Source organism: Quercus lobata, chromosome 4, assembly GCF_001633185.2.
Source record: "Quercus lobata isolate SW786 chromosome 4, ValleyOak3.0 Primary Assembly, whole genome shotgun sequence".
In the NCBI taxonomy this organism is placed as follows: domain Eukaryota; kingdom Viridiplantae; phylum Streptophyta; class Magnoliopsida; order Fagales; family Fagaceae; genus Quercus; species Quercus lobata.
The window spans coordinates 30,714,961-30,742,881 of NC_044907.1; the positions used below are offsets into that span (position 1 = coordinate 30,714,961).

At 32.2% G+C, this 27,921-nt stretch overlaps 1 protein-coding gene and 1 pseudogene across 1 annotated transcript; both read left to right on the top strand.

Moving 5' to 3' along the window:
• The first annotated feature begins 7,251 nt into the window (after positions 1 to 7,251).
• LOC115985022 lies at positions 7,252 to 8,496 on the top strand (annotated as a pseudogene).
• Positions 8,497 to 16,313: 7,817 nt separating this feature from the next.
• On the top strand, positions 16,314 to 26,390 carry LOC115986644 (palmitoyl-protein thioesterase 1-like). Its single transcript, XM_031109865.1, has 12 exons — positions 16,314 to 16,410; positions 19,439 to 19,523; positions 20,279 to 20,330; positions 20,428 to 20,448; positions 20,541 to 20,594; positions 21,731 to 21,781; positions 23,122 to 23,184; positions 24,193 to 24,258; positions 24,532 to 24,570; positions 24,903 to 25,025; positions 25,147 to 25,239; positions 25,880 to 26,390. Exons 1-12 carry the CDS (start codon positions 16,314 to 16,316, stop codon positions 26,144 to 26,146), a joined length of 1,011 nt encoding a protein of 336 aa, XP_030965725.1. The 3' UTR covers positions 26,147 to 26,390.
• The last annotated feature ends 1,531 nt before the right edge of the window (positions 26,391 to 27,921 follow it).

A 27,921-nucleotide genomic window follows, 5' to 3' on the forward strand; every position in this document is an offset into this window, starting at 1 on the left:
AGCAGAGAGACTGATCTTAGTCTATGTTTTCTCGGAGAGTGTGGAAAATAAATCATTGAGATCATATTTTTTTCCTTGTTGAAAAAAATTACCAGTTTACATACACTACCAAATGAAATTATTACAGAGACTTTTTCATGAGTTAGCCAAAATTCAAAAACAAACATCTTCAATATCAATATTATACTTAAATACGATTAGATTATATACTTTTACCAATATTTTGTACAACCTATTTTTATAAATTGTGGCCGAGTACATATTAAGTACTGAATGACGTGTGTGACTATGATTCCCACTGCACTAATAGATGCAACTAAGTGTTATGTACTAGCATTATCTATTAAAAAAAAGTATATTGTAGTTGTAATTTTCTTCTGCACTCATAACAGTGTATATTGGCATGCTATATCTTGTTAAGTAATCCATTAAATTAATGTCAATTGGACTTTTGGTTTGAAACAGGGTTTACTTCTCGACAGCAGTGTCCTTAGTGAATGTATTACAAGTGGCATAAACTATAGACACATGCACGGTGAATGACAAATGGCATGACAATTGTATCAAACTAATCAAATAACATACCGACTGGCAAGGGGACCTGCCTCCACTAGCGGTAGTGGCGACCTCATAACAGGGCATATCAGTGGGAACCTCGAATATGCCCACAGCTGCACCAACATCACTGCTCCTCCAATCTGCATCACCTTCGTCTCTGATGCCTTGCATAAGTGCCTGTACAGCCAGGCTAATGCTCCACTACCCCAACTGTACCTCTTTGCGTTGTTGATTGGGTTTAGGAACTGTAGAGGCATCACCAACACCCGATCTGCCGACTTGTCAATAAACAAAATCTTCCCCAACCGTTCGAGTATGCGATATCATGCATGTTGCTGCACTACCTCATCAGTAGCATCCGCAGCTAGGGGACCACTAAATTGTGCATCCAGCCAGGTGAATCTTAGCCTCATCCCAGCAAGGATAGAGGTGTTTTCATGGGGATGTGGTATCGGGTCTGGTGGACGATGACCCAATAATTGAAGACATAACGTAGGCCAATCCATCTTGATAGCCCCAGTCATTGGCAACCCATGAACATGAACCCCTAGCATCACCTCAATATCTTGTAAGGTGATGCCCATCTCTCCATGCGGTAGGTGGAATGTGTGCGTCTCTGGACGCCAACGCTCAACCAGTGCTGTGATCAACGCATGATCCACTTCCAAGTTTGGAACCTTGAATAACCCTTCAAAACCCACGCTAGTTATGTAGTGAGCAATCCGTGGGTCAAGCCCATGCTAGGGTAACTTGCAACTTCAGCGTTTGCACTTTAGCACACCTGGCACTACCTGCACACGAAAGAGCATTGTCTTAGGATAGTGCACACGAAATAACTATAAGAATGCTACATAATAATAATATGCAAGAAACAGTAGGCTAACTAGTTAGTTATGCACATTTTGCAATACGTTAGTTACAATATTAACTACTTATTCACTCTACCTCAATAGCAGATAGGATCAATTCAAGATCAATAACATCGTTTAAAATTAGCAATAAGGTGATGGGCATCATGTTTTGAAATGAATGAACAAAGTGCCTCACTATGTCAAATGGAGTAGGGAATTAGGAATCAAAGTCGTCAGTTGTCTTATGTGTAGCCACGCGTAATTGTGTGCGCATGTTTGGAAAAACGAATGGCAGCAGATTCATTTTTTAATTGATTACTATAGCTTCTAAATGAGATCTACTGTCTTTGAATGTTTCTGCTCCATACAATTTTCTTGATTATTTATGCTTCATACCATTTTCTCTTTGGATTAAATACAATTCTGCCTAAACCAAAAGATTCTACCATGTCCAACGTCTATTTGCAAATAATCAAAGAACCCTACAAAAAAAAAAATAAATGATTTCGACATGTCCAAAGTTCAGTACAACTATGTACCTGACCAGCTGGCGTCTCCCAAAGCACCGTGGATCGATGAACTGGCTGCTGCGTCAACTATGTACCAATTGTCGGTCCAGGATCCACATTTCCCACTTGCTGCATATCTGACACGCATGCAATCATGTTAGACACGTAGGTCTATGTTTAATAGTGAAGAAAAGCTTGGCTTTTGCAAGTAAATACAAGCAAGTAATTGAATGTTCTATAACAAACTCACAAAAACAAATATAGAGAGAAACAGAGTGAAAGAGAGATTTGATAGAAAATTGAAAACATATAATTGCTCAACTGAATTATACATCATGCATCTATATACACTGATTTTCAATCCATTTAATCATATCAAGGAAGAGTTAAAGTAAAACACTAAAATATAAACAACCTAACGTTCATGGCTGCAAGGCATAAACAAAAAAGATACATAGTTGCAAATTGTATAAGCAACCTAACCAACCAACCAAGGTGAGAATCAATGTCTAAATCAAACAAAGTAAACCAAAAAATGAACACAGCAAAATACAAACCAAACAATCAATTAAGCACCACAAAAAACACCATTCTAAAACACTAAAACATAGCTCTAAAATTAAAAGGTACCGAATTACCAATTACCCCTAAACAAGCCCTCCCACCCATCAGTAGTAGAATTTCCCTTCTTTAAACAAAGTGTAAAGTTCTTTCCTTTTGCTTTTGCTTGTTCCCGTACTTGACATCACACTCTAAAAGAAATTTTATTTAATAAAGCAAGAAGTGAAAAGGGTTCATTGTAACTTAGTGGCTAGTGAGTTGTGTTTTCAACAAAAAAAGGGGGAGACAAACATGGAAGTAGGTAAAGGTTCCATTAGAGACTCTAGTGCAATGGACATCTCACTCACAAGCATAGCTTTGGAGGCAACTAATAATAGTCAAATTAATATTGAGCTTAATTAAATGGATTAAACAACTGTGAGACCTATACCATCAAATGATGGTGTGTGCATAGTTATGTGTCAAATGAACACTGAATTGGTGACCATAACAGTCCAAGAGCTTTGCTTTCTTCTTTTTTGGGTTTTTTTTCTTCATTTGTTTTTATGAAGTCGATTTTTTTTTTTCTTAGAAGTCAATTATATTTTTATTGGTCAAGTCCTGGTCGTAAATTAGGTTATTAGTAATTCATTTCTTTTCTTCGAATCAAGCAGATTTTTTAAAATCAATAGTTGGCTTTCCTAAGTCAACTAGAAATAGGGTCAAGGTAGTTAAAGGTGAAAGGCAACCTTAAGGTGCCAAGGCCTTATATGGCTCGACGCCCTAAGGTGTGAGGTGACAAGGCCTTTGGTGCAGCCAAGGCCAGCCCATTCTAGAAGACCTGGAATTTAACAAATTGTCTTTATTCTAGGAGAACTTAATTAAAAGCAATTCAATAGGGAAAAAAAAAAAACAAACAATCAAATAAGAATCAAGTCAATTCAACTTTAGATCGACCAACGAAGGTCCCAAGATAACTCTTCATCATCTGAAATTCCCAAATTAAAAGGTCTTTAAAGAAAACTGCAATCAAATAAGAGTAAATTCAAGTTTAGACTAAGGAAGGTCCCAATAGAACTCTTCATCATCTGAAACATCCCAGATTAAAAAACTCTTTAAAGGAAACCGCCAGTTACATTCCCATCACTAACTCGTAGGTTTTTAATTTTTTATCATTTTTCATCTTTGTTTCTTTATTGCAATTTTCCATCTGCATCAAAAGCCTAGGTGGCAATTCATATTCCATTCTTTTCCATTAATTAAATTACATATCAAATCCCATTCAAAAGCCTACACTTTATACCCACAAAAATTAATTCCGACACACAGAAATCAATACCTCCACCAATACCCTTGGGAAATAAGTATAGTAGGCCAACCACCAAAAAATAAATAAATAAACAAAGCCCTAGGTCCGTCAGAAGCACCCTAGAAGCACCACAACCTGAAAACAGTTGGCTTTTCAGAGGATGTACTATTTCCATTCCCAAAAGCCACCACAAATCTCAATGCTCCCTAACCTAACCCAACCTATTATGAAAGGATTGGGTGACCCTAAAAGGCCACTAAGGCCACTAAGTTCCCTTTTCAACCCCAAATGTAATAGATGATAATAATAATAATTCAAAGTACTTAGTCAACAAACATAACCCACAAAAGGCTGCTAATATGGCACAAGACAAAAGCTTGAACGGGCTTTAATACCAAATTTGATGTAGGCTTTTTAGGAATTTCAACACTAAACTAGATTCTTGATAACATATTGAATGTGTTGATGGCTGTTTGGTATTTAAAAAATAAAAAGAACATCAAATAAAGAAAGATAAAACACTGGGCAATCACACCTAGGCTTTCCTAAGCACTCACATTTAGGTACGAGATAGCAATTGCGATTGAAAAAAGTTGGAATGTTCATTATATTGGCTATTTCTAAATCCTTTCTTAGAAAGACTAGGAATACTAATAACAAAAAAAAAAAAAAACAAAACAAAAAAAAACAAAAAAAAAGTACTTTAAGAACTTCTAAGACAATTCTAGTCTCTTAAGACAATCAATTATGCATTTGTACACAAAATGTAAGTGACTTTCAACTGATGTGGTAAGTAAGTTTATATGTTACCATATGATATTACAAGGATAATGACATGAAACCAACAAAAAAAAAACAAAACAAAACTTAGATGTTGAATAAAAACAATATGACATAGTTAGAGCCCTAAGCAGAGTAAATGGCAGCAAAGGTTTTAGGATGTCCATGGTCTGTGTGTAGATATATGCGTGCATATCCATTATACACACATTATATCTATTATAATAATAACTAAATAGAGTGGAAGCTTGTAAAACCAATAGCTTCTCAATTCAAGATCATTCAGCATTGAATTAAAAAGAAATTTTCCCTAATTCAAAATCATGACATAACTTGTGACATAATTTCTGGAAAAAATAGTGATTGATTTGATACACTTTCAAACTAAATGAATTACAAAGCAATTTCCCCTAACAATGAACACCGTTGTCATGCTAACTGTATTTTACATGAATTTCTGCCCTAGATGTGCATCAAAACCCACTTTAAAACCAAACCCACTTCAAAACCAAACCCAACAAAGCTAAAACAAAAACAATAATTATGAATAGAGATAGAGAAAAATCTAACAGAGAAAAACTTAAGAAGCCACACTCAAATCAGATTACATGCAAAGGGAAAAAATTAAAATTTGAACTCAGCATTTACAAATTACCTTAATGTGAGATTGAAAAAGTGTGGGTTTGGGTGTGGGTTTGGATTCAGCTTCGGAAAGGGTCTACTGAACGGTTTGGTTTGGGTGCGGGTAGAAATAGGAGAACTTGAAGATGCGTTAAACTTGGGAATGGTCTACTGAACGGACTGACGGTGGCTACTGATCGGATTGAGGAAGGGAGAGAAACTGTTGAGGAAGGAAGACAAACAGTTTTAGAGACGTTACATTCAAAAACTCCTACTTATTCTGCATATAACTCGGTTTCCACATTGACGAGTTACAAACAGTAACGCAGGAATATTTTATTGCCCAAAAGCCAAGCTGGAACACCAGCGTGGCAAGAACCTGCCCAGAACTCGGTTTCTTAATAGTCGAGTTATTTAAGTAACTCGATTATCGTATAATCGAGTATCGAAACAGGGGCACGCCCCTATATAGTTTCGAAACAGGGGCATAATGCCAAATATTTTGCCCAAAAAGGGCAAAAGGCTAGATCCCCTTAGATTAATTATACAAATTTATTATAGGATGATAGTGGGAGTAAATAAATAAGTAGTGGGCTGCATTTATAGGGCTGGAATTTATAGGGCTGAAAATTGTAAAAACCATTTTAAAATTGAAGGGAAAGTTATATTTTTTTTTTAAATAAAATGACGTGGCAGCTGATGTGGCGTAACGTGAGAGTAGCAGCATTAAACGCTACGCTTCAGCTTTTAGTAATATATAGATTGCTAGATTTGAAGTGCTCCAAATGTTTGGTACCGTCAAATTGAGCTGGTGGCTTTTTCAATTGCAATCCTCACTCTTGGATTCCAAATTTTAATTTACTGTAATTTGTATCTATTAAGTGAAGTAACTTACACTTGGTCCAACTGCTTAGTTGGATTAAGCTGAAAATATATAAGAAGTCTCTCACACTCTAATGCTTTTTTATTTTGTCTCGAATAAATTTATTTGGTATCACCATTTAAATTTAGACAAGTGCAGTAATTGAGCAACTTGTATACCGATCCAATTGCTTGGTTATTTCAGATTAAGCTACAAAACACATACACACACACATGCAGTTTTCTACTATAACCTTTCTTGTTATGAACTTCATTTGTTAGTTTGAGATCAAATGCTTTATTTGGATGGCTACATTTCAAATTCAGAGTAAACCACAATACAAATGGTCCTTTAGGTTCATTGTGTCAGCTTAAACTGAATTTAATCCTAATTCATCAGGAGTGTGTATATTGAGTTGGGTTTCCTCTAGTTCTATATTGTATGGTTTTTGGATGGAGAATACAAATGCATGAAAATAAAGATATCATGACATGGTTTTTAAGTTAGCTATTGACCTGGTTGGTTCCAAGTTGGTCGTGTTTGAGAGCATAAGCTTGATCCAGCCTCTTAAATTCTAATCTTTTTTTTTTTTTTTTTCTTGAGAAAATTCTTAAATGTAACTGATTAGGCTGTATTGGTTACCCAAAAATGAACTGTCTGGCAAAATGTTCTGTTTGCTTCTAATTTAGACATTCTGTATAAGATGGTCAACATTATAGTTTTGTTTATGTCAAAAAGGCAATGGAATTTGTTCATGTCAAGACGGCAACAAGAGAGAGGGGATGTGCTGCCATAGATGGCAAAAGAGAAGTTATAACAGTGCTTTCTTTTTATAAAGGTAGTCATAGCTAAGGTTTAGTGGTTAAGAGTCAAAGCAAAAATATGAAAAAGAAGCATCAAGGCTTGGTTTGTGTATCTTTAAATAGTGGTATCAATTTAGCATATACAATACATGGTTCTAGTTCGTAGTGCTGAAAGAGAAGATTATGAGCCTTGGGGACTTTTGCTTTATTTCTTATCAATCTTTAGCATATACAATAGTGGTATCAACTATATGCTTTATTTCTTATCAATCTTTACTAGGTGACTTTTGCTTTGACAAGTTTTAAGCTTTGTTTATTGAATAATATATCTACTTGTTCCCTTTCCATAATGTAATCTCTGCTTGCTTTGCAATAATTGTGATAATTTCCTAACACTGTTGTCTTCAAGGTTGTCTATATGGGTTGCTCTAGGCTTTGCAAATTGCTTCTTGACGACTCAGACGAGGATGAGATAATGAGGCGAGTTCTTAAAGGTTCAACATCAAAACGTAAACGTCGTCGGTATATCAAACGTGATCGTTTGGCAGGCCATAAAAGACTTTATCTCGACTACTTTGCGGACACACCAGTATATCCTCCTAATTTATTTTGGAGGAGATTTCGGATGAGTCGGTCTCTTTTTCTTCGTATTCAATCCACAGTGGAAACTTATGAACCTTACTTTATCTAAAAAAGAGATAATGCCCAAAGGCTCGGTTTATCTTCTCTTCAAAAGATAACATCTGCACTTAGGATGCTTGCGTATGGAGTGGCAGCTGATTTTATGGATGAGTATGTGCAGATTGGAGAATCCACTGCAATAGAAAGTATGAAAAAATTTGTTAAAGCGGTGGTTGATATTTTCTCCAAGGAATACTTGAGGTCCCCAAACAACGAAGACATTGCTAGACTTTTAGTCAATGGGGAAAGACGTGGATTTCTAGGGATGCTAGGGAGCATTGATTGCATGCATTGGAAATTGAAAAATTGTCCGATTGCATGGAAAGGTCAATACTCCGATCACATTCGTGAGCCAACCATTGTTTCGGAAGCAGTGGCATCATTTGATCTTTGGATATGGCATGCATTTTTTGGGTTACCTGGGTCAAATAATGACATTAATGTATTAGAACGGTCTCCTATATTTTCTGAGCTCGAACAAGGACGTGCTCCTGCAGTTAATTACTCAATCAATGGCCATGAGTATACAATGGGATACTACCTTGCCGATGGCATATATCCGAAGTGGTCAACATTTGTTAAAACAATTCCATCTCAATGAGGACATAAGAAAAAATTATTTGCAAAAGCTCAAGAGGTGAATAGAAAGGATGTAGAGCGTGCATTCGGAGTGCTCCAAGCAAGATTCACAATTGTGTACGAGCCTGCAAGATTTTTCTACAGTAAAACGCTCCAAGACATCATGAAAGCATGCGTAATTCTTCATAACATGATCATTTAGGATGAGCGAGATGTAAATGAAGCGGTGGAAGTAGTTTATGAGCAAATTGATGACAATCCTACTATACAACTGTCACGGGAGAACACAAATGAATTTACGGAGTTCATTGAAACCCATCAATGTATTCGAGACCATAAAATTCATTCCCAACTCCAATTAGACCTCATTAAACATTTATGGCAATTACAAGGGGAGTTGTAGGAACTTAAGTGTAAGAGTTATCCATGTGAGGTTTTACTGTAATTTGATATATGTACGAGTCTTCTAAAGATAACATTGGTAGTTATGTATGTGGATTGTATCTATATATATATATATATATATATATGTATATGGATTATAAAAGTTGGTAAGTTGAGTACATTGATATTTGGCAGGTTGCATGTATATATATGCATGTATGTGGAATTTAAAAATTGGCAAGTTGAATACATTGATATTTGGCAGGTAGTATGTATATATATGTATGTAGATTTTTTAAGTTGGCAGGTTGAATACATTGATATTTGGCAAGTTGCATTTATATGTATGTATGTGAATTTTTAAAGTTAGCAAGTTTGAGTAAATTGATATTTGGCAAGTTCTTTCTCAAAAAAAAAAAAAAAAAAAAAAAAAAAAAAAAAAAAAGGAAAATTGGCTGGTTCTATATATATGTGTGTGTGTGTGTGTGTATGTGGATCATTAAAATTGGTAGGTTGAATACATTAATATTTGACAGGATGCATCTACAAATACGTAAGTTGATTTTACCGTAATATTTGACAGTTTTGATGGAATATATATGTATGTGGATTTTTAAAGTTGGCGAATTTGAGTACATTGGTATTTGGCATGTTCTTTCTAAAAAAAAAAAAAAAAAGGCAGGTTGTTGAAATAGTTGGAAAGAAATTGAAAAACAAAATTGGCAAGTTGTTGAAATAGTTGGAAAGAAATTGAAAAGAAAAAAACTGGCTAGTTGTTGAGGATAACCGTTGGAATAGTTGAATTTGAAAAAGCTGGAATAGTTGAATTTGGAAAAAAAAAAATGACGGTTGGAAAAGTAATAATAAAGAAAGATTAAAAAAATATATATTTTAGTAAGATGGTAAAATAATAGAGTTTTGGGATGTTGGGTGTATTGTAAAATGGTATGGTATAAGCGAGATGTAAATGAAGTGGTGGAAGTAGCTTATGAGCAAATTGATGACAATCCTACTATACAACTGTCACGGGAGAACAAAAATGAATTTACGGAGTTCATTGAAACCCATCAATGTATTCGAGACCATAAAATTCATTCTCAACTCCAATTAGACCTCATTGAACATTTATGACAATTACAAGGGGAGTTGTAGGAACTTAAGTGTGTGAATTATGCATGTGGGGTTTTAATGTAATTTGATATATGTACGAGTCTTCTAAAGACAACATTGATAGTTATGTATGTGGATTGTATCTATATATATGTATGTGGATTGTAAAAGTTGGTAGGTTGAGTACATTGATATTTCGCTGGTTGCATGTATATATATGTATGTGGATTTTAAAAATTGGCAGGTTGAATACATTGATATTTGGCAGGTTATATGTCTATATATGTATGTAGATTTTTTAAGTTGGAAGATTGAGTACATTGATATTTGGCAGGTTGCATTTATATGTATGTATGTGAATTTTTAAAGTTAGCAAGTTTGCGTAAATTGATATTTGGCAAGTTCTTTCTCAAAAAAAAAAAAAAACGAAAAATTGGCAGGTTCTATATATGTGTGTGTGTGTGTGTGTGTGTGTGTGTGTGTGTGTGTGTATTTGTATGTGGATCATTAAAATTGGCAGGTTGAATGCATTAATATTTGACAGGATGCATCTAGAAATACGTATGTGGATTTTACATTAATATTTGACAGTTTTGATGGAATATATATGTTTGTGGATTTTTAAAGTTGGCAAATTTGAGTACATTGACATTTGGCAGGTTCTTTCTCAAAAAAAAAAAAAAAAAAAAAAAAATAGCAGGTTGTTCAAATAGTTGGAAAGAAATTGAAATGAAAAAAAAACTGGTAGGTTTGTTAAGGATGACCATTGGAATAGTTGAATTTGAAAAAGCTGGAATAGTTGAATTTGAAAAAAAAAAAATGGATAGTAGGAAAAGTAATAATAAAGAAAGAGTAAAAAAAATAATATTTTAATAAGATGGTAAAATAATAGAGTTTTGGGATGTCGGGTGTATTGTAAAATGGTATAATATAAGCGAGATGTAAATGAAGCAGTGGAAGTGGATTATGAGCAAATTGATGACAATCCTACTATAGAACTGTCACAGGAGAACATAAATGAATTTACGGAGTTCATTGAAACCCATCAATGTATTCGAGACCATAAAATTCATTCTCAACTCCAGTTAGACCTCATTGAACATTTATGACAATTACAAGGGGAGTTGTAGGAACTTAAGTGCGTGAGTTATGCATGTGGGGTTTTATTGTAATTTGATATATGTATGAGTCTTCTAAAGATAACATTGATAGTTATGTATGTGGATTGTATCTATATATATATATATATATATATATATATGTATGTGGATTATAAAAGTTGGTAGGTTGAGTACATTGATATTTGGCAGGTTGCATGTATATATATATGTATGTGGATTTTAAAAATTGGCAGGTTGAATACATTGATATTTTGCAGGTTGTATGTATATATATGTATGTAGATTTCTTAAGTTGAGAGGTTGAGTATATTGATATTGGGTTGGTTGCACTTATATGTATGCATGTGAATTTTTAAAGTTAGCAACTTTAAGTAAATTGATATTTGGCAAGTTCTTTCTCCAAAAAAAAAAAAAAAAAAAAAAAAAAAAAAACGAAAAATTGGCAGATTCTATTATATATATATGTGTGTGTGTGTGTGTGTGTGTGTGTGTGTGTGTGTATGTGTGTGGATCATTAAAATTGGCAGGTTGAATACATTAATATTTGACAGGATGCATCTATAAATACGTATGTGGATTTTACATTAATATTTGACAGTTTTGATGGAATATATATGTATGTGGATTTTTAAAGTTGGCAAATTTGAGTTCATTGGTATTTGGCAGGTTCTTTCTAAAAAAAAAAAAAAAATGGCAGGTTGTTGAAATAGTTGGAAAGAAATTGAAAAACAAAATTGGCAAGTTGTTGAAATAGTTGGAAAGAAATTGAAAAGAAAAAAACTGGCAAGTTGTTGAGGATGACTGTTGGAAAAGTTGAATTTGAAAAAGCAGGAATAGTTGAATTTGGAAAAAAGAATGACGGTTGGAAAAGTAATAATAAAGGAAGATTAAAAAAATATATTTTTTAATAAGATGGTAAAATAATAGAGTTTTGGGATGTTGGGTGTATTGTAAAATGATATGGTATGAGCGAGATGTAAATGAAGCGGTGGAAGTAGATTTTGTGCAAATTGATGACAATCCTACTATACAACTGTCTCGGGAGAACACAAATGAATTTACGGAGTTCATTGAAACCCATCAATGTATTCGAGATCATAAAATTCATTCTCAACTCCAATTAGACCTCATTGAACATTTATGGCAATTACAAGGGGAGTTGTAGGAACTTAAGTTTGTGAATTATGCATGTGGGGTTTTACTGTAATTTGATATATGTACGAGTCTTCTAAAGACAACATTGATAGTTATGTATGTGGATTGTATCTATATATATGTATGTGGATTGTAAAAGTTGGTAGGTTGAGTACATTGATATTTCGCTGATTGCATGTATATATATGTATGTGGATTTTAAAAATTGGCAGGTTGAATACATTGATATTTGGCAGGTTGTATGTCTATATATGTATGTAGATTTTTTAAGTTGGAAGGTTGAGTACATTGATATTTGGCAGGTTGCATTTATATGTATGTATGTGAATTTTTAAAGTTAGCAAGTTTGCGTAAATTGATATTTGGCAAGTTCTTTCTCAAAAAAATAAAAATAAAAAAAACGAAAAATTGGCAGGTTCTATATATGTGTGTGTGTGTGTGTGTGTGTGTGGATCATTAAAATTGGCAGGTTGAATACATTAATATTTGACAAGATGCATCTAGAAATACGTATGTGGATTTTACATTAATATTTGACAGTTTTGATGGAATATATATGTTTGTGGATTTTTAAAGTTGGCAAATTTGAGTACATTGATATTTGGCAGGTTCTTTCTAAAAAAAAAAAAAATAAATAAATAAAATAGCAGGTTGTTCAAATAGTTGGAAAGAAATTGAAATGAAAAAAAAACTGGTAGGTTGTTAAGGATGACCATTGGAATAGTTGAATTTGAAAAAGCTGGAATAGTTGAATTTGAAAAAAAAAATGGATATTAGGAAAAGTAATAATAAAGAAAGAGTAAAAAAAATAATATTTTAATAAAATGGTAAAATAATAGAGTTTTGGGATGTCGGGTGTATTGTAAAATGGTATGATATAAGCGAGATGTAAATGAAGCAGTGGAAGTGGATTATGAGCAAATTGATGACAATCCTACTATAGAACTGTCACAGGAGAACATAAATGAATTTACGGAGTTCATTGAAACCCATCAATGTATTCGAGACCATAAAATTCATTCTCAACTCCAGTTAGACCTCATTGAACATTTATGACAATTACAAGGGGAGTTGTAGGAACTTAAGTGCGTGAGTTATGCATGTGGGCTTTTATTGTAATTTGATATATGTATGAGTCTTCTAAAGATAACATTGATAGTTATGTATGTGGATTGTATCTATATATATATATATATATATATGTATGTGGATTATAAAAGTTGGTAGGTTGAGTACATTGATATTTGGCAGGTTGCATGTATATATATATGTATGTGGATTTTAAAAATTGGCAGGTTGAATACATTGATATTTGGCAGGTTGTATGTATATATATGTATGTAGATTTTTTAAGTTGGCAGGTTGAGTACATTGATATTTGGTAGGTTGCATTTATATGTATGTATGTGAATTTTTAAAGTTAGCAAGTTTGAGTAAATTGATATTTGGTAAGTTCTTTCTCAAAAAAAAAAAAAAAAAATGAAAAATTGGCAAGTTCTATATATGTGTGTGTGTGTGTATGTGGATCATTAAAATTGGCAAGTTGAATACATTAATATTTGACAGGATGCATCTATAAATACGTATGTGGATTTTACATTAATATTTGACTGTTTTGATGGAATATATATGTATGTGGATTTTTAAAGTTAGCAAATTTGAGTACATTGATATTTGGCAGGTTGTTTCTCAAAAAAAAAGAAAAAAAAAAGTCAGGTTGTTGAAATTGTTGGAAAGAAATTGAAGAAAAAAAAAAAAAAAAAACTGGCAAGTTGTTCAGGATGACCGTTGGAATAGTTGAATTTGAAAAAGCTGGAATAGTTGAATTTGAAAAAAAAAAAAAAATGACAGTTGGAAAAGTTATAATAAAAAAAGATTAAAAAAATAATATTTTAATAAGATGGTAAAATAGTAGAGGTTTGAGATGTTGGATGTATTGTAAAATAGTATGGTATAATTGATAAAGTAACTTTTTGAAATGGTAAAATAAGATAAGATATGAGATCTGGATTTGGATGCCCTAAGAGAGCAAAAGCAACTTGTTGTGGGAAAAGCCTTCTTTTCTTTTTTTTAATGTTTTTGTTTTTGTGTTTTTGTTTTTTATAATTTTAGAAATTGAGAATTTTTTAGTTCGTGCTTTGCACGTGGGGTCAAGTGGGAGTGGATTCACGTGTGGTGTCAGATGCGTGTGTCTCACTCCAATATATAAGGGGAATGTTTGTATGTAAGGTTGCTGTTATACCCACCGCAGGTTGAGGATATGGCTACCACTACTAGGAATTAGAATGAAAACATAATTATTGAAGTTCAAAATTAGGTGTGTCATGTGTTTGTGTATGAAACTATGAACAAGCTTGTTTTTATTGACTCTATTGAGTATATTGACTTATTTTTTTTTAATAATAAGTTGTATAAAAACTAGAGTTGTACTTGGAAGAAGTGATTTTTTTTTTTTTTTTTTTTTAAAATTAGGAAATCAAACTTGATATGGATAAGAACAAAATTATTTGAAAAAACAGATATTTTCTCTCTAATAAAATTTATTCCCTTGAGACCGTGGTTTTAAAAACCAATACGATCAAAGAACTGTTTTTGCTCCTGAATTTTTACTAATTTTGATTGATTTTAGGAGTTTTTACTAGACCTAATTAGTGTTCGGTTTCTGATTAAATTGGCCGATTCAATTCGATTTTTAAAATTATGCTCGAGACAAAATCATTATCTTGTGTCTCAACAAATTACTAGCATTTTTATTAATTTTTACTTGCAACTTTTTTTATTAACTCAATAGTCTAAAATAAAAATAAAACGATAAACCAATAGGGATGTTTATCCCACATCGATTGTATGTGCTAGAGTTTTTTTTTTTTTTTTTGAGAATCTATGTGTTAGTGTTTCAGTCCTTATAACCTCAGACTACTATTACAAATGTTATGTCCTTTTGTAGTGATACTCTGGTTATGTAATGTATTATAAGCCTGTTTAGAAAACTCTATATATTAATTTCGTGTTTATGTATTCTAATAAGTATTATTGTTCCCTAAAAAAAAAAAAAAAATACTTACGCTTTGTTTGTTTCAATAGAAAACTTTATGTGAAGATAGTTTTTTGCATTTCTCTATATTTGGTAACATATAAAAAAATAGGTTAAAGAAAACTATTTCCTAAATTCCCTTATATTGCTTGATATGAGATAGAGTTGTTTTCCGCATAAAATTTTATAGAAAACAACTCTTTCAAACGCGAAACTAAATAAGGAAAATAAATCTATTTTACCTGAAACTAAATAAGGGAAATCAAAGAGATAGTTTTCAAATTCATTTCAAGATCACTACTAAATATAGGAAACTGAGACAAATTTCTAGAAAATACTTTTTTTTTTTAAATGACTACTTTTTCAGAAAATATTAATGTTAGAACTAACAAAGTGTTAGCTCAAATGATTGATTTTTTGTTTTAAGGGAAGGGTTTCGAAATCTAGCATATCTTTCTCAAATAATAATAATCTAGCTGCATATGTAATAAGTGAGATGTCTAAAAGTGGCTCAACGAATTATTGATTTTTTTCCAACAGCTAATCATTTTGATACTAAAATGGTACTAACGCTACTAATTGATTTTCAAAAAATAAATACTAATAATAAAGCTCTGGTCAAAAGTGTCTTTAGAGCATTTATTAATAAATCATTTTTAAAAAGTTTTGACACTACTTTTTAAAAAAATATTAAAAACTATTAAAAAAATCAATTACTTTTTTTCCCGTTAAAATATTTATAAAAATATTTTCTAAACCAACTCTCTTTGCACATTTGTTAAATTTTTCATAATTGTATTATATTCATATGCTATACAATAAAAGTTGGATTAGTTGGACTTAGAAGTCGTGACTGCAACAAATTGCAGAAATTTTTAAAAATTTTTTATAAAAAAAAATTAATTTTTTTATGTTACGATCACCTTCTACTCCTCTAATTTCTTTCTAAGTTGATAAAAATCTTAGCAATAATAATAATCACTAGAAATATATATTTTTTTAAGAGTTCCAACTTATAGTGTCTACTTTTGATGATATTCTCTATTATTAGATCAAGACACTAATTAATTTTTAATGTAGGTAGAAATTAAACTCGATATATTTGTCTGTTTTGAGGAAATGAACATCATTTGACCGACTGCCAGTTCACGTGAAGGAGAAATTGTCAGCAGTTGAAAGGGTAGTTGGCGCCATGTCTACTGACTAGCTAATTCTTTAATGGTTTTGTCAATCCTTTCCCTTCAATCTATATATACCAATTCTCACTCCATGCCTTTTCACTTCCCAATACCTGAAACCACACACACAAAAATCCTGTCTTCAAGGATTCAAATCTTTGAAAACACTCTCCTAGATCCTCCTCCTAATGCTACAACTCAACTACCTGCTATAATATCAAATACCCTTTAACACCAAATGGCTTCTCTTTCTATATCACTGTCAACTGTTCTCATTTTCATCATCTGCACACTCACTCTCACTGCTCACTCTGTTCCTTTCATTGTCTTGCATGGTAATTAATTTAAACTCTTACTTATATAAATATAAATTATCAGTGAGTTAGTGGTGGAAGGTATGGACTGAGCTTATTCTTTATTTGATCTTTGATGTACTGGCTCCATTTTTTTTTTGGAGATAAAATATAAAATAGGAGTATTGGAGTTCCTGTCTCATCTATATATTACTAAAAGTTGGAACGTAGTGTTTAATGTTACTGTGCTCATATTGAGTCACATCAGCATCCACGTCATTATCCTTTTTCTTTTCAATTTTCCTATAATTGTTTTTTAACATTTACTTTTTTTTAATAATTGCACTTTCTCCAACCTTTCTCATGCCTTTACTTTTTCATCTCTCCACTAACCTCAACCTTAATATCACTTTTCATCTTTCTTTATTTTGTCTCTTCATTTTTCCCTCCCTTTTTATCTCCCCACTACCCTCAACCTTAATTTCACTATTCATCTTTTCATTCATTTTTGTTTATTTTGTCTCTTCATATTCACACCATCTTCTATAAATCTGTTATTCTCTCTTCCATTCTTTTGCATAGTTTTCCATCGAAAAAAGGTTGTTTCTCCCTCTCTCTCTCTCTCTCTCTCTCTCTCTCTCACACACACACAATAATTTTTGGATTTATTTATTTATTTATTTCTGCATCTCTGCTAAAGTTGATAAATTTTTGTGTTTGTTATAACTCTACGTTGGGTTAGTATGATTTAGTTTTGTGTTTTAAGTTTTATTTTATTTTATTTTTGTTAAATATTATACTATTGCATAATAAAAAAATTAATCTATATCTATATATTACTAAAAGCTGAATCATAGTGTTTAATGTTATTGTGCTCACGTTGAGCCACATTAACATCCACGTCATTATCCTTTTTCTTTTCAATTTTCCTATAATTGTTTTTTAACATTTTTTTTTTTTTTAATAATTTCACTTTCACCAACCTTTCTCACGCCTTTACCTTTTCATCTCCCCACTACCTTCAACCTTAATATCACTTTTCATCTTTCTTTATTTTGTCTCTTCATCTTTCCTTCCCTTACTTTTTCATCTCCCCACTACCCTTAACCTTAATGTCACTATTCATCTTTCCATTCATTTTCTTTTATTTTGTCTCTTCATATTCACACCATCTTCTATAAATTTGTTATTCTCTCTTCCATTTTTTGCATAGTTTTCCATTATAGAAAGGTTCTCTCTCTCTCTCTCTCTCTCTCTCAATTATTTTTGGAGATATTTTTTTTCTTGCATCTCTGCTTAAGTTGATAAATTTTTGTGTTTGTTATAACTCTACGTTAGGTTGGTACAATTTAGTTTTGTGTTTTAAGGGTTTTTTTTTTTTTTTTTTTTTTTTTGCTCTCTTTGATTGTTAAATATTATACTATTGCATTATAAAAATTTAAAAAGATAATATATAAGAATATAATATATATTATTCTATTACATAACATAATTTGGGTAATTTGGTATTTATTGTTATATATATATATATTATATTTTTACTTTTTTAATCTTTTCATCTTATTTTATTCAATATTTAAACTCAGTCACATCCTCTATATAATTAAATTATTTATATTTTTTTATTAAACATATAATATTTTATTTAAATTTAAATAAATTAAATTGTACTCACTTTTTTTAACATTTACACTTTCTCCAACCTTTCTCTTTCTCTTTACATTTTCATCTCCTCACCACCCTCTTTCTTAATATCACTCTTCATCTTTCCCTTTATTTTGTTTCTTCTTATCTTTTTAGTATAAATTTGGTATTCTCTTTTCCATTATATGCATAATTTTTCTTCACAAAAAAATTTATTTCTCTCTCAATTTTTGGTGATATATATATATATATATATATATAATTTGCATCTCTACTTTAGGTTGAGAAATTTTTGTATTTTTTAGAACTCTACTTTAGGTTGATCCAATTTAATTGTGTTTTAATTTTTTTTTTTTTTTTGGTTGTTAAGTTTTATCATATTGCATTGTAAAGAATTAAAGATAGTATATAAGAATGTAATATTTTAATATTACATAATATGATTTAAATAATTTGGTATTTATTTAGAGATAATTAATCTGGCGTTTATTGTTATATCTTTTATTTTTATTTTTTTCTTCTCATATTATTTTATTCAACATTATTGTTATTATTATTGTTGTTGAATTAATATATTAGATTGTGTATTTTTTTAAAGTCAATATATTAACTTAAAAGAAAATGAAAAACCAACTATTAACCAATAATAACTAAAACAATAATATTATCACGCGCAATGCGCAGGTTTACGACTAGTATATTTAAATGAGAATAAATTTTTAGGAAAGAAAAAAATTTAAACCTTGTGATGGGACTTAGAATATACCCTTACTTGGTATCAGTAACCAGCAATCAATATCTGGAAAACTTTATGGGATTTACTTTGTTGATTTCATATTGGTCACCTTGAGACTTAATCCTAACAAACGTATTTTCCTTCAAGTAAAGAAGTGTTTGGAAAAGCAGAAATATCATTTGACAAAGAAGAGTCTTTCAGAAATTGCTTGCAAGCAGTTAGGTAGCTATTTTATCCTATCAAGCTGTGACCGTGTTCTCAAACATGACACAGACTGAGTTAGTCCTAAATATGTGAGAGCTAGAGTTTGTCATGTTATGCCTTTAATGTTCACACAAACTATCAGTTCATTGCACTCTTAATCACAAAGTTTGAGCAATGCTGCACTCTCACATTGCGTGGGAGCTCTTTACACGTGCGCACGCACGCATGCACACACACTCATATATATATGGCAACTGTTATATTTCTTGCCTGTATGAGCTTCTTACATTAATGGATAAGTAAAGAAAGCTTTTCTGTAGAATTGTTGTTTCTAAAATATGTTTTGACTTCATCTTTCAGCTTCTCTATTGGCAACTAGAATATGTTGAGACTTTCCTCCAGGAGAATGATGTCTAGATATTGCAATATTTAGCATCCTTTAAGTGTTTGCTGCTATACTAACATTCTGTATGCATTTTGTGGCAGGCATTATAGATAAATGCAGCAGTGAAGTAGTCACAACATTCACTGAGAATTTAAGCAATTGGTCTGGATCTCAAGGATATTGCGTGTATGTTTTTCTTTTTATGAATATTTTATTCTCTATTTGGTAAAATATTAAACCCTAAACCTAACCTATAGGCCAGACATCCACACTACCTTTGTTTTCCTCGGGGGATTACCTCTAGGTGAAGAAAGCTACTTATCTCTGTGCACAAGGCCGTTAGATGACTCTATTTATCTAACTTTCTTTAAAAAAAATTCAAACTTGTTATATACTTTGTTAGAATTGTGTGGTTAAATGATTAAATTATCATATCCCAATAGTTTAAACTTTTAGAATAATCGATAATTTAACATAGTATCAGAGCAAGAAGTCTTGAGTTTGATTTCTGTCTCCTCCACTTTACCTCCCATTTAAATTCCTATGTGTTGAATCTCACCTATTAAAAAGTAGTTTCGGCCCACATGTGAGGGGGAGTGTTAGAATTGTGTAGTTAAATGATAAAATTTATCATATTCCAATAGCTTAAACTTTTGGGACAATCGGTAATTTAACATATCTTATACTTATGAACATAAAGCCATCAAGAAAGTGGAATTTAGTTTGACCTGTTGCCAAACTATGCTCAACTATTATTAGTGGAAAGCTAAATTATTTTACAACATATCACATGTCTGATGCTTTGAGATTGGATTTTCCTGCTGATTGGCTTTTTGGTACATGGCATCTGTAATCTAATCAGGCTCATATCCAGTGTATAACCAACATGAACAGTGTTAAGTAAATCCTAAATGTAATCAGATGTACTTTTTTTCCTGTAGAGAAATCGGAGATGGAGTAAGTGATTCCTGGACTATGCCCATGCTGGAACAGGTTCCAATCATACTAATATATGAGGAGTTCTTGTCATCCAGAATGTTCCATATTTAATCATGTGATAATCATTTTTTTATAATTCTTGTGCTTGCAGACTGCTATTGCTTGTGAGAAGGTGATGAAGTTGTTTGGTAATAGCTTTTTGTTTCCTCTTCTTGCAATGGAAGTGTAATTTGTTTCCCAACAAGATTTAGCTTCTATTTGCAGGTGAAGAACATAAGTGAACTAAGTGAGGGTTACAACATAGTTGGACTTTCTCAGGTAATTAACATAGGATTTCCTCTCATGTATTACTTTCGGTGTACTTCAACGGCACTCCCTGGGGACAAGTAAAAATGGAATTGAGACAAGCAAAAGCAAGAATCAATCATATGCTTGAAACTTTGAAAGTGGAGCAAAAGTCTTTTTCAGAAATACATCAAAAAGAGACTTGCTTGGGACAAAGTCCCTCTAATCCAGGGAGAATAAAGTGTAAAATTGATTTTAGGCTCCATTCCACAGTAGGTTATATATATTCAAATTGTTTGTTAATTTTATCAGCTTCCTAATTTGAGTGCACTGCTTAAAATGTTTGTAACATGTAAACAAGGGGATCATTGCAATGTGATACAAGAAAATGCTGTTATTGTAGTGTTTTTAGCTTTTCCTGATTATGAAAGGGGATACTTTTGGAAAGAATTTGCTGACTAAAGTGTTTTGATTAATGTGGATTCCTTCATGGTATTCTCTTGTTATAGATTCTCATTAGTTTTCAACAAACTTTTGTTTGATTTTTCTTTTTCTACATGTTTTTGTTTTGATATTCCCCAAGCTTTCCTATATTTTTCCATGACTGGTTTTAGTGCTACAATTTTTAAATACATGTCTAGATTCCTATTGGAACATTTGGATTGACATATGTTGATGTGATTCATCATTCAAAGTCGATGGAGAACCTGATGAGTTTTGGAGACATCCAATTAATGGGTGAACTCTCTGATAATAAAATTACAATTCAACATCTAGTGTCGATGTTGAATAGGTTGTAATACAAAAGGGGGATGCATAACGAGTGCCTAAAATAGTCCTTTCACCTAAGAATCAGCAGGTCAAAGTAAATTATCTGCATAAATAGCATTATATTACATAAAGGGAAATTTAAATGGCAAGACAAATTTACTCTTTTCTGTTCTAGATTCATGTAAAAAGGAAGATGTCACTTATATAGGGGTGAAGTATGGAACGTACTGCATGTAAAATTGTGAAGGTTTTCAAGACTGCATAATGTTGTAATTAGATGGCATTACATTTATCTCGATTTTCTTATCTTTTTCTTTCCCAATATTTAGACTTCTCTGATTATTTGTCTATGTTTTTACATATTAGTAACATATTACATGGTCATTTTTGTTACACAGGGTACTCTGATTGGTCGAGGGGTAGTTGAATTGTGTGATGGGGCCCCTCCTGTAAGAGCTAATCTGATAATAACTCTGATATTGCTTTTTTATGTTTTTCATTCCTGAATAGTGAACATATTGTTGAGGTACTCTTTCATCATCTTCAATATGATGATATTGATGTTTATCAAATGTCCACATGCACAAAGGCCTTGTAGATATATTGCTGAATTGGTATATCACATGCTATAGATGAAATGCCTTCTGGGTGATAAAAGAACTTCATCTTAGCAAAGTTAATTTTTACTCCAGGAAATTGCTTAAAGGCAGATCCTTTCTTTTGATTGCCACAGTGTTGATACATTTCCCTGCTAATTAATACTTGGCTTCTCAAAGATACCTGATACTGAGAAGACATTAACTTCTGATATCAGTGAAATGAATGTAGAGTAACTGTCTAGTTGAAAATTTTATTGGAGTCAAAATTCTCCTAGTAGCCTGAAAATCAGTCTAGGCACACAGCCTTGGTTATTGAACCTGGTCCAGGGGCCTTTGATCTATCCATTTCAAAGAGAATTCTTTATGCTTTCCTAAAAGACAATTTCTATTCGCATGTGCCATATAGTTTTCGAGAAATAGCTCATGAATCTAACATCCCTATTAGACACTTGTTTTGGGAATTCTATATAATTTGACAATATCATCAAAATAAAGCTTCACAACTTAGGTGGCGAGGTAAGGTTTTAGAGCATAGGATAAAATGGGCCATCTTAGAGAAGCACAACACTACCATGAGGATTGAATCATGCTTTTGAAAGGTACAGGGAGACTGAGCACAAAAGCAATACTCACATCTTGCTACTCCCTTGTGTGTGCTTGGGATTTCTTGGGTGATGCTGAAGAGTGAAGACGATGATTCGGATGTTGGAATGTTAGCAAGGAAAATTTTCATTGTCATAGGAACTTGAAGATTTGGAATGCTACTCCCTTTTGTGTGTTATGGACCGTTTCATGAGAGACGAATGATAGAAATTTTGATGGTGTTGAAAGGCCTATTTGTGTAATTAAATAATTTTTTCCCAGTCTTGATATGAGTGGTTGACTGTTTGAGGCAGCATCCTTTCATCTTCATTTTTAGACTTTTTAGGTCTTCTGAGCTTGGGATTTTAGTTCTTTAGGAGTAGGTCAATTCACATTTTGTGTATTGATCAACATCCTCTTTTCCATAACATTATTTTACTTATAAATCCTTCAAATATTTAATCATTCCCCCCATCATCTTCATTATTGTTTCTTCTCCTCTGTTTCTTTTTTCCTTCCACTATCTTTCTCTTACATTGTGCTGATTTATAGTTCTCTCAAACTTGATTTGTATGTTACTTATGTTTCATCTCTTTTTCTATATACAGGTTAAGAATTTCATATCTGTAGGTGGTGTTCATGCTGGAATTGCATCAATTCCATTTTGTGGAGTATGTGGTTCTTTCACTTCATGATCTGTATATTCTTTTTGTATTAGATTGGGAAAACACTTCTAAATAATTCTTTTGCGTTAACTATATGCATACGTTTTGGTGTGAATAGACTTGAAAATTATAATCATGTTGGACAGAACAATCTTTACTTAGGGAGATGTAAAAGATGTATTACCTTCCTGGTATTTTACACCAGTAAAATACTAAATTAACCCTTGGAATTGAAGGAAAATTGCAGTTGTACAAAACCTCCAGACTCTTTGAAAGGTCAGATTATATTTTGGGGGGAAAACAAGTTGCACAGTATCTACAAAAACTTACTATTGTTGACTAAAAAGATTAAAAATGCTGTTGCTGTTTTTTCAATGCTCTTTATATCTATAAATCAATTGTGGATACTGATGATACAGATCATTATAGATCATTGATATCAATGAAAAACACAATGGCCAATTTTCAACAATATTTCTCTCTTCTTATTAATTGACTTTCATTCCTTTCCTATGATTTTTCAATTCTAGTTGGATTTTCTAAAACTTCTCCATTGTATACCATATGTGAGAGATTTGAGTGATCTGGATATTGAATTATATCACTAATCAATGTCCTATGGCAACAAAATTTGGACTTGTTACAGTAGAAAGGTGCTGAGGAACCATTAACAATTAATAAACATGTTTTATGTAATTTCATTTCCTAATTGAATGTGTTAATTAATCGGTCTACATATGAATTGTACTGTAGCTTGATATGCCTTGGCTTTCATTCCTTTCCTATGATTTTTCAATTCTAGTTGGATTTTCTAAAACTTCTCTATTGTATACCATATGAGAGAGATTGAGTGATCTGGATATTGAAATATATCACTAATCAATGTCCTTTGGCAACAAAATTTGGACTTGTTACAGTAGAAAGGCGCTGAGGAACCATTACAATTATTAAACATGTTTTATGTAATTTCGTTTCCTACTTGAATGTGTTAATTGATATGCCTTGTTTTTGCAGTCCGAGAGGATTTGCGCTCTATTGGACCAATTAATCGAGTCAATGGTCTACACTGACTGGGTCCAGGTATGAAATTTTTTTTAAATAAAATTTATAATTTTTTATTGTGATTATTTTATTAAATGAGAAATGAAAAACTATATATATTAAATGAAGACAAACGTATAATTCAATGTTCGAAACAGTGGCCTTTTTATAAATCATCTTCCTCTTGATTATTGTGACATTTAAATTCATCCTTATGGACTACTTTGATTGATTTGTTTTCCATTTTTTTCTTGTTATTTTATCTCTGATGACATTTACGATTTGAATTTCTAATCATTGGTGGGACTGCAGGAACATTTGGCTCCAAGTAATTATATGAAAATCCCAATTGTGAGTATAACTTCAGTTTACCTTAAAGCTCTTTTAAATTGCAGGTTATCTTGCAAATAATTTCTCTTTTAATCTTCATGATAAACCAAACCCTCAGTGAAAGTTGGTGAACAGCTTTTATTCTTGATTAAGATTAGCTTCTTCCTACTTCTTAATATGGAATATGGGCCTGTGTTGTCTAGTCATTTTTTCTCTTGGGATGAAACCATTTGCTGATATGACTTTCAGCTATTTTAATTATATATATTTTCATTATTGCCACCTTCTCAATATTGCTTCAATGGAGTTTTTTTATTCTAAGAGCTAAACAAGATTATTTTTTCTTTCTTCAGGACATTAGCGCCTATTTAGAAGGATGCAAGTTTCTTCCAAAGCTTAACAACGAAATCAACGCTACAAGAAATTCCACCTATAAGGAAAGATTTGCTAGCTTACAGAATTTGGTACTTATTATGGTGAGTTGAAGAGTCATGAGCTGTATCTGTAATTTTTTCTAGTCCACTTAGAGATGATGCAAGTTGCAATTGTTCACACATGTTTGGTGATGCTCTTCTCTTTCTTTGCATGCATTATCAGTTTGAGCAGGATACTGTTTTGGTTCCTAAGGAGACCTCCTGGTTCGGGTATTACCCAGATGGGGCCTTTTATCCTGTTTTGCCTGCACAAGAGGTAATCCATTTTTCCATGTCATGATTTTACCTTCTTGTAAGAAATATTTCTTTCCTGTGCTTTGCTTCTGGGTAGGACTTTATTGGTCAAACATACTTCCTGGTCAATAAGTTTTTTTTTTTAATTTATTATTATTATTATTTTTAATATAGGATAATAAAAAGAGAAGTGCTACTTCTAATTTAAACCTATAATTGAAATTACTTTTTTACCAACTAATAACTGTCAGTAACAAGCTGTAACTTATGATTTGTTGTGAAAGTGTTGTTAAAATATTGTGGACAACATTTCTTTGATAAAAACGCTTATGCTTTTCAAACCAATATCAAGGAGAAGTCCATTTTCTCAATACAAAAGACACAATAACCAAGCCTTAATCCTTCTTTAAAAAAAATCCTAAAATTTGGAATTGGCTATGGATCCTCAACAAACTAGTTAGAATCAGTCAATCGCATGTATTCTATTTTGCCATTTTATTCTATATAAAGTCTTACTCTTTGCAAGAGTAACACATATGCAATCTTTACACAATTGAAGAATCTTCAAATTGTTCAAAAATAACTCATTAGTTGCTTGTATCTCCACCATATATTAATTAATGATTGCTTTTAATTTTTTTAGCATATTTTATTCCCTGCAGACTCTACTCTATACTGAAGACTGGATTGGTTTGAAAATCCTGGATGAAGCTGGTAAAGTTAAATTCATAAACGTTTCTGGGGGCCATTTGGAGATTTCTACAAGTGATATGAAAACGTATATAGTGCCTTACTTGGAGGATGAAACATCAAGACAGGTGGTGATAACAGAAACTTCACCATTTAACTGGCTCTCATCAATCTGGCATTTCTTTTTGGAACTGATTGGGTTCTCTAAGGATCAACCATTGCTGCGCATGGTGGATTAATTGAGTGCTGTCTTCACATGCGTATATTTATTATGAGTAAATTACACTTTTGACCATTTATGTTTGGGGGTTTTCATTTAGTCCCTCATGTTTGAACATTTTCATTTTTTACTCTCCAATTTGATAACAATTTTAAAGTAGTCCTCCCGTCTATCTCCGTTAGGGATGTGACTGTTATGTGACAATTAAGTTTAAGGCGATGTAATTTTTCTATTTAAAACTATGTTTTGGATCTTGCTCAATCTATGTTAGCAATTAAAAAACAAAGAAAAATTCATATATAAAATTATGTTTTTTTTCCTCTTACCCAACTCCTTAGGTTGTGATGCATGATGAGATTTTGTGGGGGGGTGGGGTTGGTGGGGGAGGTTAGGAGATAGAATTTTTTTTTTTTTTTTTTAACCATATGTGTTTGGTAAAGAGGCTGAAAAAGTTGAAGGAAAGATAATTAATTTACCGTTATGCCCTTATTACTATTAGGGGGATGGAAAAGTTGGGTTAATGATGATATTTTACCTACTTCAAGTTTTTTCTCCATTTTGGAGAAAGATTTGTGGCCTAAAGAGAAAAACTATCCCCGCCCCATTTTCCTTCCAGCCAATACCAAACATAAGAAAATGACATTTTCTCTCTTCATTTTCCTCCCCTATTTTCCTCCCTCCCTAAAACACCTCTACCCAAACACGATGTGAGGTCTCACACTAAATTTGATAGTGGTTGCCTAGGAATGGTCATTTCATCAATTTTCATCCAATGTCTAATTTAGGATGATCAAGGACTTGTTTGATAATGATTTGAGTTGAGGGTTGTGATGTGAGCTAGTTCAGGAGTTTGAAAAATGAGTAGCAAGTTCTAACTTTGCGCGTGGGTCTTGGGTGCTTTTTATGGGTGGCTAGTGGCTTGAGGTATTGATGATTAATGAGGCTTTGATTTTAGAGTGGACGAGTCATGGGGATTTGATTCTAGATTTTCCAATGGTAGCAGGGGCATGAGCCTTCTAAAAAAAATCATTTGTTTAATTTGATTGCTTATGGATGTTTGAGAATGATTATACAAAATCTATTTTGAAGTGGGTATTTGGTTGATTTGATAGTTTGGGTATGTTGATGAAGGCTAGAAAGTTGGGTTTCTAAAGTAGGGTGCTTGGCTTAAGTCCAATGTTCCAGTGCATTGGACTTGTTGTGATGGTGACACGTGTCAACTTTTAGCCATTTGTCATCACTGCAATGGATCTTATGTACTGGATCCCGCTCTAATAGCTTTGAATAAATGAGATATATGCATTAAGATACCAAAGGCTTCTTAGACCCAGGCTTTTCCTTTCAAGGGAATATGTGGTTGGAGAGAGAGAAAAGAAGAAGAACCAGGGGGGGTATAAATGGTTTGGGCAGCCAGCCTGCATATTTACTTAGATAAATAGGAGGATGAAATTGAAAATGATATCAAATTTGAGAGAAAAAAAAATGAAAATTTTCAATATGAGAACTAAAATGAAAGCATCCCTGAACATATTGTGTCAAATTTGTAATTTAATCTTCAAATTTTTTGTCTTCAAGGGAAAAGGAGAGAGCCAAAAAAAAAAAAAAAATGCTGTAAAATGTTTCCAACACTTAGTAAGTTGTATCATAATTCATAATTGTTTGCTGATATCATCATTCAATTGGACTTGTCATGTCTGTAACATGAAAGATTCTTCTCTAGTTGTATTGCATTATTGGAGTATATTGTGCACGGTTAAAACAATGGAATTTTTTACCATGATTAATGGGTTCTTG